At 32.9% G+C, this 21,295-nt stretch overlaps 1 protein-coding gene across 1 annotated transcript in view; it reads left to right on the top strand.

Moving 5' to 3' along the window:
- The window catches only part of CENPC (centromere protein C), a 91,910-nt gene that overhangs the window by 18,118 nt on the left and 52,497 nt on the right, over positions 1-21,295 (top strand). Inside the window, exons 4-8 of the mRNA XM_077137004.1 lie at positions 362-456; positions 9,675-9,774; positions 12,493-12,778; positions 13,736-13,951; positions 17,057-17,661. Coding sequence (XP_076993119.1) covers positions 362-456; positions 9,675-9,774; positions 12,493-12,778; positions 13,736-13,951; positions 17,057-17,661 — 1,302 coding nt within the window. The remainder of the gene's footprint in view (positions 1-361; positions 457-9,674; positions 9,775-12,492; positions 12,779-13,735; positions 13,952-17,056; positions 17,662-21,295) is intronic.

The following is a 21,295-nucleotide window of genomic DNA, read 5'->3' as shown; positions in this document are numbered from 1 at the left end:
TATTTGGTGATTTATGTACCTTTCTAAAGAAGTGGTGAGTTACGGCCAAAAAATGTTTTCTTAGTGCAGATTGGCATCAGAGTGTTGGAGAAAGATAAAAGGCCAATGAAAGAAATGAGGACAGATGGAAAAGCATTTCTTTTATAAAAACTCTGAAAGAAGAGCTGGCACTTATATCTTCAAGAACCTTGTTTGCCTTTCCCAGTTTCTGTTATTTTCCAGGAACATTTGAATATTGGATCAAAGTCTGTATTTCATTTAAGCTAGTTGTGTTTAAAAGATGAACAGATTTCCTCACATGCAATATAAGACTACTTGTAATTTAACATATTACACCATATTTCATTTTTTTTTCTTTTAGGTCTTTCCAATGATTTTAGCACAAATTCTACAAAATCAGTGCTTTGTTCAACACCTAAATTAAAAGACATTTCTATTCAGTCGCCAAGTCAAGAGGTAAGCTAAAATGAGGGAGCTTGCTAGTTTTGAAGCAATACACAGTGTAATTTCCTACATTTTAACTAAGTTGTTTGTAAGTTTTATACTTAAAAGGAAATCCTGTGCTCCCATTGCCTTCTTACAAAATTTAGAGATTTTATGTGAAAATTTTTGTTTGAATTTCTTCGAAAGTTTGCATTTGAAGTTGAGAGTTTTGGGATTAGAATTATCAAATTGCCACAGAATCATTTTTCACTTCTCTTAAAATACTATTTGGCAGTGATACTTAGGGAACTGGACAGATACTCAAGTTTCTAACCAGACTGACAAGATCATTTTCTGAAAGTTCAAGGGATGCTACTGCTATACAAGGAAATCTGTTTTTTAATTGATTATGTATCTTAATAGATACATTTAATTATACAAAATAGTTTCAAATAGGGATCTGGAAGCTGATGATTCTAGGTAAATTATTTAAATAGTGTATTGAATTAGAAAAATCACATAGTGCTAGAAATAGCATTCACTAGAAACTTCATCATTAAACAATAAAGAGACAGAGCCTTCAGTTCCAAAGAATGAAGAAAGCCTTTTTTAATCTATTTGATAAATTACCTTGATTTTTTTGAAAGTTGAATCAACTATGTTTTCTGGGATAAACTTGAGTTGGTTATAAAGTATTAATCTTTTTTATAATTATTGGTTTGGTTCGTTAATGGTTTATTTAAAATGTTTATATCTGTGTTCAGGAATAATTGTCTTCTGGTTTTCATTTCTCAAAATGTTGTTTTAGGGCTTTGGTATCAGTGTGCTAGAAGGTCCTCTTCCAGGTAAAATGTAACAGATTGCAGTAGGCGAACTTCTTTTGTAACAGCTAGTTAGAAAAAAAAATGCAAACATAATTTTTAAAGACACAGGATCTGTGGAAACAAGGACTAGATCAAGTCCAGGATCTTAGTCTATCTTATCAGAGCCATTGTGGAGCTGTGGAGCCAGATTCTTTTCTTGTGCTTCTGCTTACTCCTGGTCTTCCAGAATTTCCCTCATTTACAGTTTACATGAGTTTGAATGCCCCTTCTACTTCTTTTGAAATGAACTTTGACATCCTCCTGGGTGCTCTATTGTATGACTTAATGTACTCATCACAGTCGACTTTTTTTTCTTTTTTTTGTGAAGATATTATCTATGCAAAAAAGTAATAAATTTCAAAGCACACCAAACAGTTGTAGAACAGATTTCAGAGTTTGATATGGGTTACAATTCCAGAATTTTAGGTTTTTATTTCTAGCTGCTCTAAGATAGTGGAGATTAAAAGAAATATCAATATAATGATTCAGCAATCATACTCTTTTTTTTTTTTAAACTCTACCTTCTCTGTAAAACTCCACCCTCAGCTTTGATCTTTCTCCCACTCTTTAAGGACATGTGGGCTATGCCAGTTCTAATTTTTCATATTGGAAGGGGCTGCTGGTAATATGGGATAGGGAGATGGGATTAGTTGATATTCTGGAGAGGCTTGCCCCCCTTCATTTCAGTACTTATCAGGTCCTGGGATCCATCTGGAGGTTGTAGGTTTCTGGAAATTTACCCTAGTGCATGAAATAAAATTGACTTTTGTATGTTTATTTTGTGTTTTATGATCTTACTGAACTCAGTAAGTTCTAATTTCTTAGTAGATTCCTTGGGTTTTCTGGGTAAACTATCCTGTCACCTGGGAATAGGGACAGTTTTATTTCTTCCCATTTAACTTTGAGGTTTTATTTCCTTTTCTTGCTTTTTTCCAGTGGCTTGAACTTCCAACACTATGTTGTATAAGAGGGGTGAGAGCTTCCACCATTAAGTATAATGTTAACTGTAGGTATTTTGTAGATGTCTTTATCAACTTGAGGAACACTGCTGTATTCCTTTTTCTGAGAGTTTTTAATATTGTCAAAGGTTTTCTGGTGTGTGTTGATATGATCATGTGCTGTTTTTTCCTTTGGCCTGATTACATGGTGGATGATATTGGTTTACCTGGAATAAACCCACTTGGTCATAGAGTATAATTCCTTTGTATATTGCTGAATTCTATTTATTAATATTTTATTAATTTTTATTTCTATTCATGAAGGATATTAGTGTATTTTCATTTTTTTGTGCTGTCTGATTTAGCTAGACCCACAGATTTTGATATGTTGTATTTTCATTTTCTTTCAGTTCAATATACTTTTGTTCTTGAGACTTTCTTTTCTTTTTAAAAAGCAGTTTTGAGATATATTCACATACCATGAAGTCCATCCAAATTGTTCAGTCAGTGGCTTTTACTGTTCAGAGTTGTGTATTAGTCACCACAGTCAGTTTTAGAACATTTTCATTACTCCTAAAAGAAATACCACATACCCCTTGGCAGTCATCTCTCAATCCCTCGGTCTTTTCCCAGCCCTGCATAACATTGCTCTATTTCTGTTCGGACTTTCTGAGTTATGTGTTGTTTTTGAAATGTATTTTTAGTTTCTAAATTTTGGATATATTTCCTGTTTATCTTTGTGTTACTGATTTCCAGCTTGAGTCTGTTGGGTGGCAGAAACACACTGTATTATTTTAATTCTTTTTATTTGTTGAGTTTGTTTATGACCCCTAAAATGTCTATCTTAATGTTCCATAAACACTTGAAAAGAAAGTGTATTCTACCATTGTTCGGTATATTACTCTGTAAATGTCAAATTAGATCATGTAGATAAATGGCATTGTTCATTTCTTCTATTTCTTTGCTCATATTTTATCTAGTAGTTCCATCAGTTGCTAAGAGTAGGTTACTGAAGTCTTCTACTGTAATTTTGTATTTATCTATTTTATTTGTCAACTTTATCAGTTTTTGGTTCATGGATTTGAAGCTCTGTTGTTTGTTACATTTACATTTAACATTATTTCTTCTTGTTAGATTAACCCCCTATCATTTTAAAATATCTTTCTCTGCCATTGGTATTTTTGTTTGTTATAAAAATCTGTTTTATCTGGTGTTGTTATGGTCTTTCCTACTTGGTTTTAGTATTGTTTGTGTGATGTATCTTTTTCCATCGTTTACTTTTAAGTGGCCTATATACTTACATTTGAAGTGAGTTTGTTATAAATAGCATATGGTTAGAGCACATTTTTAAATCTATTCTTAAAAATCCCTGTCTTTTGGTTAGTATATTTGGGCAGTTTGCACTTAATGGAATTATTGATAAGTTAGGGCATAAGTCTGACATTTTATTTCTTGGTTTTTGTTTGTTCTTTTTTCTTATTTTTTACTCCTGCCTTTCTCTGTGTGTGTGTGTGTTTTGATATCTCATTAATCTTATTTTGAACAAGCGGTTAACTATTAGATCAATTATGCATAAGGAATTTAGAAGATTTTATTTTACTTCATTTATACCTTCTTTTAGTATATCCTTTGTTTTTGTAGAAACTAGTTTCTGGTCTTTATCATTTACTTTTTTTTCTGAAGAATTTCTTTTAATGTTTCTTTCAGGGCGTGTATCTTAGTTTTTCTATTACCTGACAAAGTCTCTATTTCTCTTTCACTTTTTAGGGATAGTTTTTCTAAACACAGAATTCTAGTTACTGGTTTGTTTGATTTTTCTCTTTCACTGATTTAAGTATTTCACTCCAGTCTCTCTCTTACTGCATTGCTTGTGATGAGTAGTCTGCTGTCATTCTTGTCCTTGTTCCTCTGTAAGGAAGGTGTTTGCTGGCTTCTTTCAAGTATTTTTCTTTGTCTTTACTAAGTATAAAATTTTTGTTTTTTGTCATGCTTGGTGTTTTCTCATTGGTCCAAAGAGGACATCACAGTGTGAATATAAAACTTTTAAACTGAGTGATAATGCAACTTGCCAAAATTTGCATGATTTAACTAGATAATGTTTAGGTGGAAATTCATAACTTTAAACAAATGTTTGGAAATAAATACTGAGAATCAGGGTTATCCTGCATGTGTTTATGCTGAGCACATTAACTGAGTTGCAGGATGGTCCTTCCTTTTTTACCTTTCTGAAGCCATATTTTTTTTTACAGATTAATGTTATTTCTTCCTTAAATATTTGATAAAATTTATAGTGAATTTCCTGTTTGGGAATGCTTTAAAATATGAATTCATCTTATTTTTCATATAAAATATAACATCTTAAAATACACAGATCCTAAGTGTGTATTTTGATGAATTTCTACAACAACCTTCTAAATAAATATGGACTATGAAGATTTAGTTCCTACTTATTTTTTTGAAAGATAGTTCATATTTTTAATTTGTTTTTGGACAATTTTACTAATTTTTTTCCCCTGGGGATATGTTCATTTCATCTAAATTGTCAATCTGTTGTGATACAGTTGTTGATAATAATTTTTCTGTAATAATTTTAATGTATTCAGGATCTGTTGTGATAATCCCTTTTTCATTCCTGACATTAGTTATTTGATCAGTCCTGTCAGGTTTATCAATTTCATTCTGTCTTTTCGAAGAACCAAGTTTGACTTTGTTGAGCCTCTTTATCATATATTCTGATTTAGTTTCATTATTTTTCTCTTTATTTCACTTTTTGTTTTCATTTTTTTTAATTGTTATATTCCTCTCCTTAACTCTTTGAGTTGGATGCTTAGAAACAACAAAGAAACTTTAAAAATGTCAGTTTTTTTTCTAGATATGACCTTTACAAGCAGTAAGCTTGGCCACAATCTTCTGTATAAGAAATAAGAAATTTTTTCATTTCATTTTAAAATCAACTTGGTTAACCTAACCTAAGACTAAATGTATTTTGTAAGGTTTCTCTTAGAGAACTTAAGATTTTTATGTCTTGTTATTGCATTTTTGTATGCCTTTAAGTAAAATAAGGCAAGACTTCTCAGATTTTAATTGAAACACAATATAGCTTCTTAAAATATTGGCTTCTTCTCTTTTTTGGTGAAAACTTGATTATGCAAGAATTATCTGGATTATATTATTATGAAAGTTTAAATCATTTGTAAAACGTATGTTTGACACATTTTGGGATATTTGTGATTAACACTTAAATTTATTTTATGATTATTCATCTACTAATTTTTTTTCCATTTCTTTTGCCAGTTTTAGTATTTTATGTTTTTCTTGAAGCATGTATTTTCTCTCCTTTCGATTTCGTGTATAACTAATTTTCTTTTGTGATCCTCTTCACAAGTTATCTTTTCCTTTTTATTCAATATTTTGCTTATTTGTAACTTAAAAAAAAATCAGTCTTGCAGAGGTTTTTCTCTCTCATTAGCCTTTTCTGAAAATCAGTGCTTGTTCACTATTTCGTTTTGTTTGTTCCTTGTCTTTTTTTTTTTTAGTAATGAATGTAAATTTATGTAATTAAGTTTTGAAATTTGTCATTACTTCACAGAAACTATGTGTGTTAGACTTAGTTCTCTAGAGAAACAGAACGTAACAGGAGAGATCTGTAAATATGAGATTTATAAAGCTGTCTTATGCAACTGTGGAAATGAAAGAGTCCAAAAAAATCTGTAGGGCAAGCTCTGAAGCTGGTGGCTCCAGTGAAGGGTCTGGCTGTTTCCTGTCTTCCTCTTTTTTTTTTTGAAATGGGCAAGCACTGGGAATCGAACCCAGGTCTCCGGCATGGCAGATGAGAACTCTGCCTGCTGAGCCACCATGGCCCGCCCCCTGTCTTCTTAAACATATTTTACGTTCTTTCCTTTTGATTTGTTGAAAGAATAGTTTTTAAGATCAAAGCCCTTATTTACATGGAAGTAGAAATAAGTTCTAAAAGGTATATTATGTAGACAGTAAGTAGTCTCTACTTTCATCCCCTTTCAGTTTCCACTTCTCTACTGTTTTTATATATACTTACTATTTCAATTAGAGATGTTGTAGGTGCACAGAAAAATTATGCAAAAAATAAAGTTCTCATACACAGTTTTTACAATTGATGAAAGAATATTTTTATAATTGTACAATTAGCCATAGTCCATGGTTTGCATTAGGGTTCTCTGTTTCAGTTGTGTAGTCCTATGATTTTATTTCATTTTTTTAAATTTGTATACTAGTAACATGTAAACAACATAAAATTTCTACTTTTAACTACGTTCGAATATTTATAATTCAGTGTCATAATTGCATTCATAGTATGGTGATGCGACCATCACCACCAACCATTAGCTTTAGCTGTTTCTTGTGGGTAGTTTACTTTCATGTTTCTGAGTAATGATTATATTCCTGATTTTTAATCTTTGCTAGTATCTATTGACACTTTCTACCCTGGATGCTTAGGCTTTATTTGTTATTTTCCTCCCCTTTGCCACCACAACATACACACTTCCTTTGTTAGTACATACCATGTATTTTGGTGGGTGGGATCAGTCTTTAGTCTTTACATTATTAACACCATTTTAATATCTACAATTGAATCTTGCAAAATACTAGTCATTAGATTTTCTTTTATGTATAGCTCTTAGTTTTCTCGAATTGTCTTGCTTTTACATTTGTTGACTTTTTGTATACCCAAATTCTCTGACAGAAGTATAAAGGTTTTTATGCAGATGCATCAAGGAATTCATCCTTAAAAATTTTTTTTTCCTTGAGAAATCCTTCCTGGATCCATGTGTTGTATTGTGTCTTAAATTTTTGGATCCTAAGTGTTCCTTTTTCTTGATCTTTTTTAAATTTTCATTTTATTTTATCTGTTTTTGGTGGAGCTCATCCCTTTGTAGCTTCTTGAAAGTTTTAGATCTTAAATGTTTGAAATTTCTTATGTTTTTCCTTCATCATGGGTAATTTGGGTGGATGCAGAACTCTAGGTTGGAAATTACTTTCCCTCAGATTTTTTAAGACATAGCTTTTCTTCTAGCTTCAAATTGTGTTGCTGAGAATGTTCTGATTCTCGAGCCTTTGAGGATGACTGATTTTTCCTCTTTGGAAACTTTTTTATCTTGTCATCTGTCTTTTGTGATCTGAAATTACTCCTTGATGTAGGTTTCTCTAATCCTTTTCATTCAGTTTTCTTCTTAAGTTTTTGTTACCTATGTGTATCCTTTTTGTTTACTTTGCTTGTTGCCTTTCAAACTATAGCCTTTTGTCAAATGTCCAGGGATCCTTGGCTATCTTCTCACATTTAAGAGTGAAAATTAAAAAGAATGTGATTGGTACGTTTTAAATGCATAGTTAAATTTCATTTTGTAATGTCTAGGTATCAGTATCTATAGTTTTTTGTTTTTTTTTTTTTTCTCTTGACCTGGCAAGTTTTACTGACAGAGAAATCTTTTCTCTTGCCCAGAAGTTGATTCTAACTTTAAGTATTCTAAGCCCACTGGAAAGGGCGGATGGTGGGTTGGGGAAGGGAAGATATAGTTTGAAACCTTCTACTTAATATCTCTGTTTACCCTTACCTCTAACTATGTCTGATATCACTGATTTGGGAGTCTTTGTGATCCTGAAACTCAAGAGTAAATATCTGATCCTCATGGGTAGGAAAGAGAGAGGCTCTGTGGGTCACATTATTTCCTGTATGCATTTTTAACAATTCATGTGCTTGTAGACCACTTCTGTATAGCCTCCCCCTCACCTCCCTTTTAGAGATGTTTTGTACTTACATTTACTGAACCTTTATGGGTTGCTACAGTATAAACCTGTCTGATTCCAGGCTTTCTCCATTGCTAGCCTGTTTCAGCTCTGCTAATAACAGTGATAAACATTCTTGTTCATGCCTCCTTGTGCATTTTGTAAGTTGTAATTCTCTAGGATAAGCACATTTGACGTGAAATTATTAAATACTGTCACATTTTTCTACAGAATGGTTTACTGGTTTTCTTTCCCACTTGTAGTATGTGAATGAGATTTCCTATTTCTAGATTTTAAAAATTTATGGCTCGAAGCATTTCATAAAAAATATATATATTGCATGTAAGGTGTTAAAAATAAAATAAGTGAACATTCATTTACCCATCACTCATGGATAGTAATTCTAATAATAATAATTATTATTCCTGATAATAAGCATCTATCTGATCTAATACCTTTTGAAGCATCTATCTGATCTAATACCCTTCTGATTCTATTCTCTGTCTTCCTCTTGTGCAGAGTTAACCACTCTCTTGAATTTCATGTGTATCACTCCTATCCTTTAGTTTATAGTTTTATCACCTATGAGTGTGTGATAATATTTGTATCAACATTTTTGACACCGCTTGTGTCATATGTCCCACTACCATCCACATGTTTGATATTTTACTGGAAGGACTTATGGGACTCAACATATAGTTGTACTCATGGCTGAGATTTACTATAGTCACATAGTATAGGCAACTGAATCATTAAGGGGAAAAACACATCAGGTAGAGTCTGGAAACATCCATATGCAGGCTTCCTGTGCTCTCTGCTGTCTTCCAAGAGACACACAAATTACACTGATTGCTTCCAGCAGTGAAATGCAATAACATACATACAGTGCTATTGCCCAGGGAAGCCCATTTGAAACTTAGGCCTCTTTTATTGGGCCAGATCATGTAGGTGCCCTCTGCCCACCAAAATTCCAGACTTCCAGAAGGTAAGTGGGTATTTATCATAAATGGCATTGCCTATATAAATAAACAGACTGGCACAGTATGTGCAGCCTTATCAGTTGATAATGGAAGGAACATTCTGAAAGTCAAGTTCCCAGATGCAAACCAAAAGCTATCCCTGCAAGCAGGCCCTTCAAATGATCTGGCCTGTGGTATTAGCTCTTTCCTATATAGAGTAATTCTCAGAAAATTGTGCTATTTTACATGTTGTCGTGTCTATTTTGAATTTTATGTAAATGGGATTATTCTTTACTTCTGCATCTTTTTTTTTTTTTTTTTGGTTAACATAACCATTTATGATGTTACTATTAGTTTATTCATTTCCACTGTTGTATATATAATATTCTGTTATATAACCATGGCATAATTTATTTATCCAATCTCTTGTCAGTAGAGAGTATTTTGCTGCATTGTTTCTGTGATTGTGTTATATATAATTTAAACTTTACTAGCTAATATATTGTTTTTCAAAGTAGTCATTTAAGTTTACAACTCTCCCAGCAGGTTTATTTTTAAAAACTTGTTTTTTTACATTAAAAATTCATTTGTGCTAGAATGCTCACCTGCCATATGGGAGACATGGATTCAGTTCCTGGCTCATGCACCCAAAAACAAACAATAAGCAAATTTGTTTAATCAAAATTGGTAATTTAATAAAATAGAGTGAATGTTGTATCTCTCCTGTTCAGTGCCAGAAATCACTTCCAAAGTCAGTTCCGGTTTCTTCAAGGAAAAAAGAAGTTTATCTGCCATTCCCTGTAGAACCAAATGAAGCTGCTAACATATCAGGTTGGTGGCGTTTCCATGGATGTTATTTGCTTAGAGATCGTAAAAAGTTTAGAAATGGTAAAGGTGGTGCATGTGTTGGTTTGAGTAATGAGGTCAGGGTCAGCTGGGCAGAACTGTGAGTTGGATGAAGTTGTTTTCAGTTTCCTCTCCAGGTTCCTTTTTCTCACTCTTTTGTTTCATTTCCTTTAGTTAGTTATATGTGCTGCTACTTTAAAAAAATTCTCATTATTTGTATTTTTCACAAGTATTCCATTTGAGGTAATAGATTCAGAGATTTAAAAGAAAAAGCTGGGTGGGCAGCAGTGGCTCAGTGGCAGAGTTCTCATCTGCCATGCTGAAGACCTGGGTTCGATTCCCGGTGCCTGTCCATGTTTAAAAAGAAAACAGAGAAAGCTAATAATTTCTTCTGTTTTGAATCCTGTACCTTTACTGGTACTTATAACAAAACATGTAGAGGGGATGTGTGTGTGTGTGCACAAGTGCTTTGAGAAGAAGCTATTAATGAATTTCTCTCACATTAACAATGTATGAGAATAACTTTTATCTGGTAGATTTCTATTTTACTGCTGTATTTTATTGCCAATTGATGTATATTAAGTGATCTCATTATTATTTTCGTGTCTGTTTCCATTATTGCCACTGAGTTTGAATGCCAAAGTGGACAACAGATCTGACCATATTCCTTACCAAAGCGTGTGTACAGATGGCAAATAAACTTATGAAAGCATGCTCAACATTAGTTGTCATTTGGGAATTTAAAATTTAAACAGCAGTGAGCAGTACCTCTACACACCTGTAAGAATGGCTAAAATCCAAAAATCGGTTCTTTTTATGATTTCTACTCTTTGCACATTTTTATTTTTTCTTTTGTTAAAAGATAATTTGTGGGTGGTGCTATGGTGGCTCAGTGGCAGAATTCTTGCCTGCCATGCTGGAGACCCAGGTTTGATTCCTGGTGCCTGCCCATGCCAAAAAAAAAGTAATTTTAAAATTCTTGTAAAAAAATTCCAGTATCTGATTCATGTTGGTATTGGTATCTATGGATTAAATTTTCCAAAATTGTGGTTTTTCTGGTTTTTAGTATGCTGCATCATTTAGATTTTATTGTGGACCTTTTTGTTATGTTCAGAGACTTTTGATCCTGTTTAAATCTTCTATCATGGCAGGTAGTTGCCCTGTTTTTGTTTGATGTATGTATTCTGGCTTACTCTTCTGGATTTCATTTCCAATATAGATACTTTCCAGAGTATTGGATCAGTATTCTGGTCTGCTTCATTTTCTGGTGTTGAGGTTTCAGCTCCGTTCCTTCTGGTGGCATCTGGAGGGGTAGAGTGCTTCCTTGAACTTCCTGATGTCCTTGGCCAAACTGTATGTAGAGTTTGGGGTTGAAGCTGCTGGGCCTGGGTCTCTTTATGCCACTGGATAAAGCACAGGTTGATGTAGGGCTCTTTGATGCTCCCTGTGGTGGATCAGACTGTCAGCTGGTGCTCTGGCCATTTGAGGGCTAAGATAGCATAATGTGTCAATACAGAAAGTAGATCAAAATGTTGTCTTGGGCTGTGAGGCAGGATCTGAGAAGGTCAGAACCTTCTCTACTCTGCAGCTGCCTATTAATTGGATCAACTACCTTCCCTCATTGTGGAGTGGGGATTTGGTTGGCCTGGGGACACACACACATCCTCTTTTTAAAGGGCTTTGGTCCAGGCCTTTTTTCTTTTGGTGTACCTGCCTGTAGGGATTTTGGAGCTGGGGCTGCCACAGCTCATGTCTTCAGTGTTCTAACATTGCAGGTCAGGAGTTGAGTGTCTAGCAAGTTGTGCAGTAAGGGTATGGCTCCCCACTCAGTCTCTGGTGGATTTCCCCTTCTCCACACATCCTTTGGCCGGAGTGTAGACTTTTGTTTCTCTGTTCCTCCACTGCCATGCCTGTTTTTAGTTGCAGGCCTGCTGATACTCAGTCCAGAGGTAGATGAATAAAAAGAAAACCCACAGAACTTACCACATAGTCATTCCTTAAGTCTTGAAGTCCCTAACCAGTCCATCATCTTCCATTCACCTTTTAGAGCCGTATTATTATTATCTGATGGGCAAATTTCCTGAGTGTTTAGTTATATTTAGAGAAGAGAAAGGGAAAAGTGAGTCTGTGCTGTCTTGTTCCAGAACCAGAAGCCCTTTTTGGTTTCATTTTTAAGTTTTTAATCTTTGCTTTTTAAGAACAGGAATCAGTTGAATACTACCCAGCAGTATATTGTTTGATAATTGAAGGTTTAGACGTAAAAAGTATTTGTATGTATCAATCAACCTATATCTTTTTCTATGTATATATGTGTGTAAATATGTGCTTATCTGAGTGCTCTGGCTTACCAACTCTTAGCCTAAAGAAAGAATCTCATAATTTCTTTGGGTTACTTCATTATTTTACCTGTGCATAGATTTATCTCAAGACTACTTATTGGTAAACTTGTGAATATTCTGTGCTTGAGGATTTTGAAACTGGAGGTAGCATGAACTAAATACATGCCTCAATTCTTTAATTTCACAAATGGAACTTTTTAAAGTAATTACATATTTTTAATTGTAGATCTTTGATTCTTAATTTAATGACCTGTGAGTCTTGTGAAAGCTGTTTCTAATTAAATTACTCCTGAATTTAAAAAAACATGTTGGAGTTTAATAATATTTTTTAATTGACAAGTATCTTCATATAATTTTCTTCTAGAGCAGGCCCATGAAGTTCATGAAAAAATTCTGGCAACTGATGTTGGTTCTAAAAATACACCTGACTTGAAAAATGTGTCAAGTGAAGAGCTAAATGTTCACCACAGGGAAGCTGATGGAGAATTTTACTTATCTGTGGGCTCACCTTCTGTTACCTTGGATGCAAAAACGTCTTTCTCACAAAGTGCTATGCCATCTGTTACCCAAAAAAGAGGGTCTTACACTTGTGAAAAGTCAGTAAATCTGCTTCCTTCAAGTATGGAAGTATCTCTTAAGACCAAAAAAAGGTAATCATATATTTAAACAATATTAATTCTACTTTATATATTTAAAAGTGGGTTTTAGTCTTTTATGTAGTTTTATAGTAAGGATTAAAGAATATTAAGTTGCTATGAAAAGATCATTTTAAACATTCAGTATATATCATATTTAGTTCATATTTAGTCAGGTCTTACAGTGTATGTCAGAGAAGTTGTGGATAAAATTTTCTATAATCTATGGAAAAATGTGTTTTCTTTCTCATAATAAGCTTACTGTAACTTCTTAAGACAAATGATTTATACTTCCTCTGTATTATTTGTAATTGCAAAGGTGGGTTTATCTCAGGTCAATTCTAGGGTTGCAAAGCATAAATTATAATCGGGATGAATGGTGGTCAAACCAGATTGAGTTTTTGAGGCTTTTCCTTTGGCCTTCAGGAAATGAAGATGATCTTCAAGAGACTTATGTTTGAGAACCTTGCTGCAATGAGTGTAATTTTTTTCTAGAGCCTTGGAGCCAAGGACTTAAGTATATTCTAAGAGTTTACTATTCAAAGTGTGTGCTGTGGCTCAGGATTAAGAGCAATGGCATCCTCTAGGAGCTTTTTAGAAATGTAGAATTTCATCCCTACCCTGAATCTGCTGAATCAGAAACTGCATTTTAATCAGATTTCCCAGGTGTTTTGAATCACATTAAATGTTTCAGAACCAGTGCTCTAAGCTGCACATTTCCATGGAATATAATTTAATCATTCTTTTCTCCTATTTTTTTCTATTGATAGGAACGAAAGTTGTTTTTTTTTTCTGGGCATTTTTCTTTGCGTATTTTGTGTAAGAGTTTATAAATCAACATTTATAGAATTTACATAAAGCCTGGTGCAAAATTTTGTAAATGAATAGTATTGTCACTGTTAGGGGTTCAGGATGACCTAGAATTCAGCATATTTTTTGATAGCATTCAGCTTGCCCTCATTTTGCCTTTAGGTTAAACTTTGAAGATAAAGATATTTTGAAAAAAGTAGAAATAGTAGATAAAGTATCAGAAATTAAGGATAAAGTGTCAGAAGGACGACAAACAAGGAAATCATCAGAAACATCTCAGGAAAGAACACAAGATACAGAATGTGAAATTCAACCACAAGCTAAAAAGAGTTTTTCAACAATGTTTTTAGAAACTGTAAAAAGAAAAGGTGAATCCAGGTGAGTTAAGAAATCATCCTTTGATTTCTTTAAAATTCTATGAGCAATGTCTAAGGATGTTCCTAATGCTATTTAATGTAGAAGTTAATCTTTTAACACAAATAATACAGATAAATTAGTGGTGAAATATTGCCTGGCCAGTAAGTAGAATGTAGTTTCTTGTAGATCACCCTGAAAGTCAGCTTTTAATAGATCCAAGATTAGGTGAGAAAGAAATATAAGTTTATTCGGCTCTCATTGCTTCTGCTTTTCAAAACTTTCTAGTTTGGTTATATGGCATGAAGGTATTATTTAGAGATATAATTATGTCACAGTGCCTATATTTCACTAATATAGGTTTTAAATATGTTTTTCTATTTCTCCTGATTGTGCTAATAAAAGGAGAGCCCTAAAACAAAATTAACATGTTCTTGCCTACTTAAGAAACTCAGTCCCCAGTGTTCTACAATGCCCATACAACGATTCTCGACTGTGGCTACACACTGGAATTAACTAGATTCAGTGGCAGTTGGGTTAAGAAGCACTGGCTTATAGCATATACTTCATATTTGTCAGTTGTATTTAGGGCCTTCACCCTCCCTGTTCCACTGTTTCTGCTGATTTGGTCATACGTGCTCACTTGCCTGCTCATTGCCCTTTTCCCTTGTCATTTGTCAAGTTCCATTTTCTTTTAAGGACCTTACTAGGTTTCCAGGTTTTATCAAGCCCTTCTTCAGTTTTTTAAATTGTTTCCTGCCTTTTGTATTATTAGTTTAACTATTTTAGATATGTTTTCCTCAGTAGATTAAGACATAATACCTCCTTTCCAGGAGTTTTTAATTTCTTTGGCATTTTCTCTGGTGTTAGTACTCGTGAATGTGTTAGCAAGTTTATGTAAAAATGAATGATTGAAATCAGTCTTTTACTCAGTCCCTGTTCCTGTAATTGATTTTTCAATTATACACATGTATTTCTTCTTTACTCTATGTATAGATGTTGTCCCCAAGTCAGAAACAAATACCTTACACTTATGAGTTAGTGCACATCCAAAAAGTAATTTTTTTAATGTAGTTTCTGATAAACAGGTAAGTAAAATTAATTTTATGTCTTCTTGTTGCAGCCATATGTAACTACATAATATTCCCTGTTTTCTTGCTTCATTGTTTTGTATATAACAAGATTGTCTTTCTTAAAGTTCTTTATGGTCAAATCTTATCTGTTTTTAAAGCCTTTCTTGACTTTTTTCACCTACCCTGAGATCATCTTTTTTTATTTTGAACTCTGATAGTATCAAAGATATTTCCTTAACCAGTTTAAATAACTGGTTAGGATAGGAGCAGATTTGGAGAGTACTTGTTGGTTTGAGTTTGAAAAGGCTTTGCTTTTAAATTTGTAGCATCACTTATGTACAGAGACTAACAGGTATTACAGATAATATACAATAATGTAGATTACCTATTTATAACAATTTGGCTATTTTATGAATGTTGAAATATAAATATTTCTATTTAAACATTCATTCGTTGTGGCTTTCTTTTAGCTTATATTGACTTTGTTATTTTCATAATAAGGTTTTCTAATTATATAAACTTATAAAATTCTACCATTAGAAGACAGTGTATTTCGTAGTATATGTGCTGTTTCACATTATAATATTTATCAGGTATAGAGAGTGAGTATTTATTTCATAATATTTTTGTATGTCTTGATAAAAAGAAAAAAATCAGACTTACTAACCCAGTTCTTCCATTTTAGATTTGCATCTGTTTATGGTGAAAATAACTAAGCATCCTGCCCAAGTGAAAGAGGCAGGAAGCAGAAGTGCATATGCTAGTGTTACAGTTTGGATATGTTTACTAAGTTTTTCATTTTGTATATATCACTTCAATATGTATTTTGCTTAAGGCTTTTGCCATAAAAAATAGGAAGATGCAAAATGAGACTATCATGTTTTGAATAATTTCTTTCTTTCTCTAGAGAGCTTTTTTCCAACCAATTGGAAGAGGTGCTTTTTAATACAATATACTAGTTTACTTTACCACCTCACTAAATGCATGGATCGCTTTATTTGTACTTAACATGTACATGGTTTTATTAATATTTGAGACTTACTGTTGATGTTAGATTATAAACCATAAGATTGTAGCTTAATTCTTTTTTAACTATGTTAACCTTTTACAACACTGGGTTTGGCAAAACTGATGATAATATTCATGACTTAGGCTTTCTATCTTTTAGTAAAATAAATTTTGAGCTACGGATATGGAGGGAGAAGGTCAAAATGGGGAAATATTTGACCTCATTATAATGGATTATGTGCCATTGTACTCCTTGTAATAAGAATTATCTTATAATTTTTTTTCCCTTTTCTGTGTTCATATTCTTTTTGTCTTTATGTAACCTTTCTGATACAATCTATAAATTTCTGTATTTTGATTACGTTACAATTTTAAAAATATTACGTTAAAGCATCTATGAAAATGTGTGAAATATTTAAACTTAATTTTTACATTATGTAGTTTAGTGACATTAATAATTTTTATATTCCTTTCATTTAACAAATATTTATTTGGTACTGCTATGCGTGAAATCCTATGGGCTGTTAAAAGATCAGAAGAAATTATCCCTGATCTCTTATAATTCAGTAATATTCTCTAAGAATATTAGAACTGGAGGTTTTTCATAAATAATATTGGCCACTGTTGTTTTGGATGTAAGGAAATTCAGGCCGCAAGAGACAACTATACATGGCATATAATTTAATATAAACATGGTGTCATGCATTTTGGTCTGGGAGTCAGTATATCTGAGTTATAATTTTACATCTCCTTCAATATTTTAATATAAGCAGTTAAGAGCATCAGATTAGTTGATGTCTAGGCTTTCTTCCAGCTATAATATTCTATGATCCCGGTAGTATTATAAACTGGGTTTATTAGATAAACATACATTCAAAGGAGGGAAAAGTTTTTAAGAGTAGGGGAAAATTGAGGAGACATTTGAACTGCCCTTTAAAATATATGTAGATTTTATATCCCGTGTAGATTGTTTTATTTTCATTCACTAAGCAAATGTAAAGCCTTCATTTTTAAAGTTCTTATTGCTTATTGTGATATTTTGTTTTAGTTGTATTGTTAGGCATATAGCAACTACTCCACCTCATTCGTCTTCTCCAAACGATGTGAAATTGTTAGAGGATGAATTTATAATTGATGAGTCAGATAGAAGTTTTGCAGGTCGATCTTGGATTAGCATACCAAGGAAGACTGGACAATGTACAAGATCCTGTGTTGAGAGCACTGTAGTTCTTGAAGGAAAGAAGTTGAAAGATAAACATCAGAATGTAACATCTGCGACTTTAACAAGTAACAAACATTCACATAAAGCTCAGTCAATACAGAAATCTGAGCCCTCTGAACAAAAAAAAGTGGTTAGAAATTGTGTTTCAAGAGATGAGACGGAGAATAATTGTAGATCTACAGAATATATGTCGTATTCTGATAATGCAGAAAAATTGTCTGGAAACAAAAGGACGGTAAAACAAAAACGAAGAAGAAAATTTAGGGCTAATGCAGATGAAGAACAGCTTGATATGGAACAATCTAAAGATAAAAATATAAGTATGTCACATATAGCCCAAGACACATTTCAGAGAAATTCAGACACAGATATGGAAGAATGTGAAGAAATGAGGAATGATCATGTTTCCAAAAAACAGAAGTTACCTACGGGTATGTATTTATATTAAATGTAACTATAAACATCATTCTACCACTTCATCTTTTGTAATACACCTATTTAATTTGGGAAGTAGACAAAGTAAACTTGAGTCTACAAAGAACCTCAAAAGCGTACAGACTTCTACTGTCTCTTTATTTCTCATATAATTCAATTCCAACTTACTTGATTATTTTATTAATTTAATTTTATCTATCTATCTATCTAAAATAAAAAAATTTTGGTTTATGGTCCAGGGCTCGAATCTGGGTCTCTTGCTTGGAAGTCAAGCATTATACCAGTGAGCCACCCTCCAACTTACTTGATTTTTGTACAGTTTCTAAGATGATAGCATATGTAGGAAAAATGAAAAGGAAAGCTAGTATCAAGTTGTTTTTCAGAATGCAAATAAGACAGTCATAAATTCTATAGATTTATTAAAATATAAATTAGGAAAAACAGGATAGTATGCAGTTAATTCTTATGGAGACAAAAATTCATACTCTATGTTAAACCATTTCCAATTATTAAATTACAGACATTATGTTGAGCACCGCAATTACAAAGATTACTAAGACAGTTTCTGCTGTTAAAAAGATCATTCTGGTCAGTTATTTGAACCAAGGGATAACTATACATACATGCAATGGATGATAATGGAAGCACAGTGAAGAATCATCTGAAAGATGTGCCAATAAACCTTTATGTTTTGTGTGACCATATATTTATCATCTAAATGGGGATACTTTTGGGAGAGTGGGAGGATGTCAAGGCAGTAGGTATAAACTGGGATTGTCCAAGGTAAACCTAGTAGCGGCCCTGCTTATGTCATCATTGAATGATGTTTGGGGTTTGTAATGATGATACTAAATCATGAAGAAAAGGCAAATTTATATTCTTGGTACAGCTTTTTTAATAATATAAAAGTTATTCTTACAGAAAAAAATAGCTAATCAGAAAATTCCCAGAATTGTATATGTGCCTGGAAGTTTTAGATGACTAATATTTTACTACAATATGCTGAATGGAGGGACAAGAGTTTCACTAAAGCAAAATATTTGTTAGTTTTTTAAAAAAATGAAATGCAGTTTATTATAGATAAAACAAAAATTCTGCTTAAAATAGAGGGACAAAACCATTGGAAAGCTTTCTGCTATGGTGGACCTGATTTGTAAAGTCTGCCATGTCCCCATATGCTTTTTATTGTAATTGTTCTTTAAGTTTCTAATCAGCAATTGGCCATTTAAGAAAACACAACATAAAGAATCTGAGTAAACTAGAGGGATAGTTACAGGAAGGTTCTTTTCTTACTATTCTCTTAAATGAATGTGAATTCACAAAATTTGAAGGTACAAAATTTTGATTTATCCTTAATTTCTTAGGAAAAAGCATTATATGAAGAATGCTTGAAGGATACGCTCTACAGTTTTAAATCTTAAACATTTGTTGAGTTCTTACTATATTTTACACATTAATTTTCATGTATATTAAATTCATCTGAATCTAAGTTGGTTGTGAATATAATGTTCAAATTAATTTCCATACCACTTGTATTGTATTGGTTTTCTATTGCTGCCATGACTAATTACCACAAATTTCATAGCTTAAAACAATACACATTTATTTCTTACAGTTCTATAGATCAGAAGTCTGATATGAGTCTCACTAGGCTAAAATCAGGGTGTTGGCAGGGCTGTATTCCTTTCTAGTGGTTCTAGGACAGAATCTGTTTCCTTGAGTTTCCCAGCTTTTAGGGCCACTCACTTTCTTTGACTTATGCCCTCTTCCTTCCATCAGCAATTTCAGTCTTCTCATATTTAGGATTTCTCGTGTCTCTTCTTTGTCCCATTCTTTATGATAATAACTTTTAAGGATTTTTGTGATTAGATTGAGCTAACCCAGATAATCCAAATAATTTCCCCCTTTAGTTATATCTGCAAATCTATTGCCATTTAAGATAACATCTTCATAGGTTCTGGAGATTAGGGCATACACATATTTTGGGGGGCCATTCTGTCTACCATACCTGTTTTCAAAGACTAATAATATGAAGATACTTAATTCCAAAGACATTTTAGTCTAAAGATAATTTTTCTTTAATTCAAAAGGCACTTGAGAAATTTGTAATGCGTAAACAGATGACTAGGGTGGAGCCACTTGGTTTTTCCACTTTTGATGTCTCACATGGGCTTCTCAAATGTGCTAAAAACTAAATTCCCCTATAATTTGCTCCTCGTCTTATTTTCCTTATCTTCGTAAATCAGCTGTAATATGATTAGTAGTTAAAGAAGGAAACCCGAGTCATCTTTAATTTCTCTTTATCAACCCACATAAAAAAAAAGCTTCCTAAGTAGCTTTCAAATCTGTTAATTTTCTACATCCTTCCTGACACCCTATTCCCTTAGCCATATGTATAAGTATGGTTTATGCATATAACTCTCTGACATCTTTTTAGAATTCATAAAATTCTAAATTTTATGAATTCTGGGTTGCTCTATAATGGATTTTTCAGCTTCATGAACAGACCACTTTCCCTCTCACCTATGGATGTTTTAACCTGCTGTTCTCTGTACTCAAAACATTTTTCCTAACTGTCCCCTGTCCCCTGTAAGCTCTGGTCTCAGTTTAAATATCACTTTCCTTGATTATCTCTCCTTGTCACCCTCACCCCCCTTGTTCTTGTATGTGCTCCACTAGCATCCAGTACTTCCATTTTTATTTTATCAAACTTATAATTACTTGCTTTCTGTCTGCTCCTCTTGAGTCTAGATCAAAGCTCCATGAGAGCAGGAACCTTATCTGTCTTATCCCTAAAACAATTCCCCAAAGTTTAGCCTAGCATTATCATCTGTGTAGATCATTGGAATACATCATCATCATCAATTATAGTAATAGTGCTACCCTGCCCATGAATCAACTTAGAAAAAGCTAATGTGCACAGTCATTTAGGGGGAAGAATGTTAGGTAGCACTATTTCTGATTTCGTTACCTGATGAAATACTGGCTTCATTTAGAATTCATTACTTCACTGTATTGAGTGCCCATGTGCCAAACATGATGTTATATATTATAGATAGCAAAGAAAACTAAGATTCATCAGTTTGCATTCTAGCCTAATGAAGCACTAGTTTATTTTTGCTATAATTTGTTCCATCTCCCTATTTCATTGTTCGTCTTCCTTTTGTATCTTCTTTATTATTTTTCCTTTTATCACTTATAAATTTTAGTGACTTCTTCCCACATCCTCTGAAGTTAATAGTTTGCCCTTTGTTCCTCTTTTACATTCACACTTTGGGGAAACTATTCCTTTTCTTTATACATCCTCTGTATGAGTTATTTCTCTAAATTTACCTTCTTAGTGAAAGCTCTCATCCTGTATTTCCAATCCATGATTACAACCCCTGTCATGTTTTCCTTTCTTGAACTTATTTTTTTTTGTTCTTTAAATTTAATACTTAGTTATGTGATTATATATAATGCCTGTGCTGTAGGAATTACATATCTCTCCCTGTACAGTTTATTTACTTTATGAATGTTTCCTACTTGATAGGATTTTGATTTCTTCATTTGACCTGAAGATTATTCTTTTGGCTCAGGTGCTTAGTAAGTGCTTGTTTCTTGATTCATTTGATCAATAGTCATTTAGTC

The sequence above is a fragment of the Tamandua tetradactyla genome, chromosome 19 (assembly GCF_023851605.1).
Source record: "Tamandua tetradactyla isolate mTamTet1 chromosome 19, mTamTet1.pri, whole genome shotgun sequence".
Lineage (NCBI taxonomy): Eukaryota > Metazoa > Chordata > Mammalia > Pilosa > Myrmecophagidae > Tamandua > Tamandua tetradactyla.
Note: the sequence above shows the minus strand (reverse complement) of the source record. Positions and strands in the feature narration are given on the sequence as shown.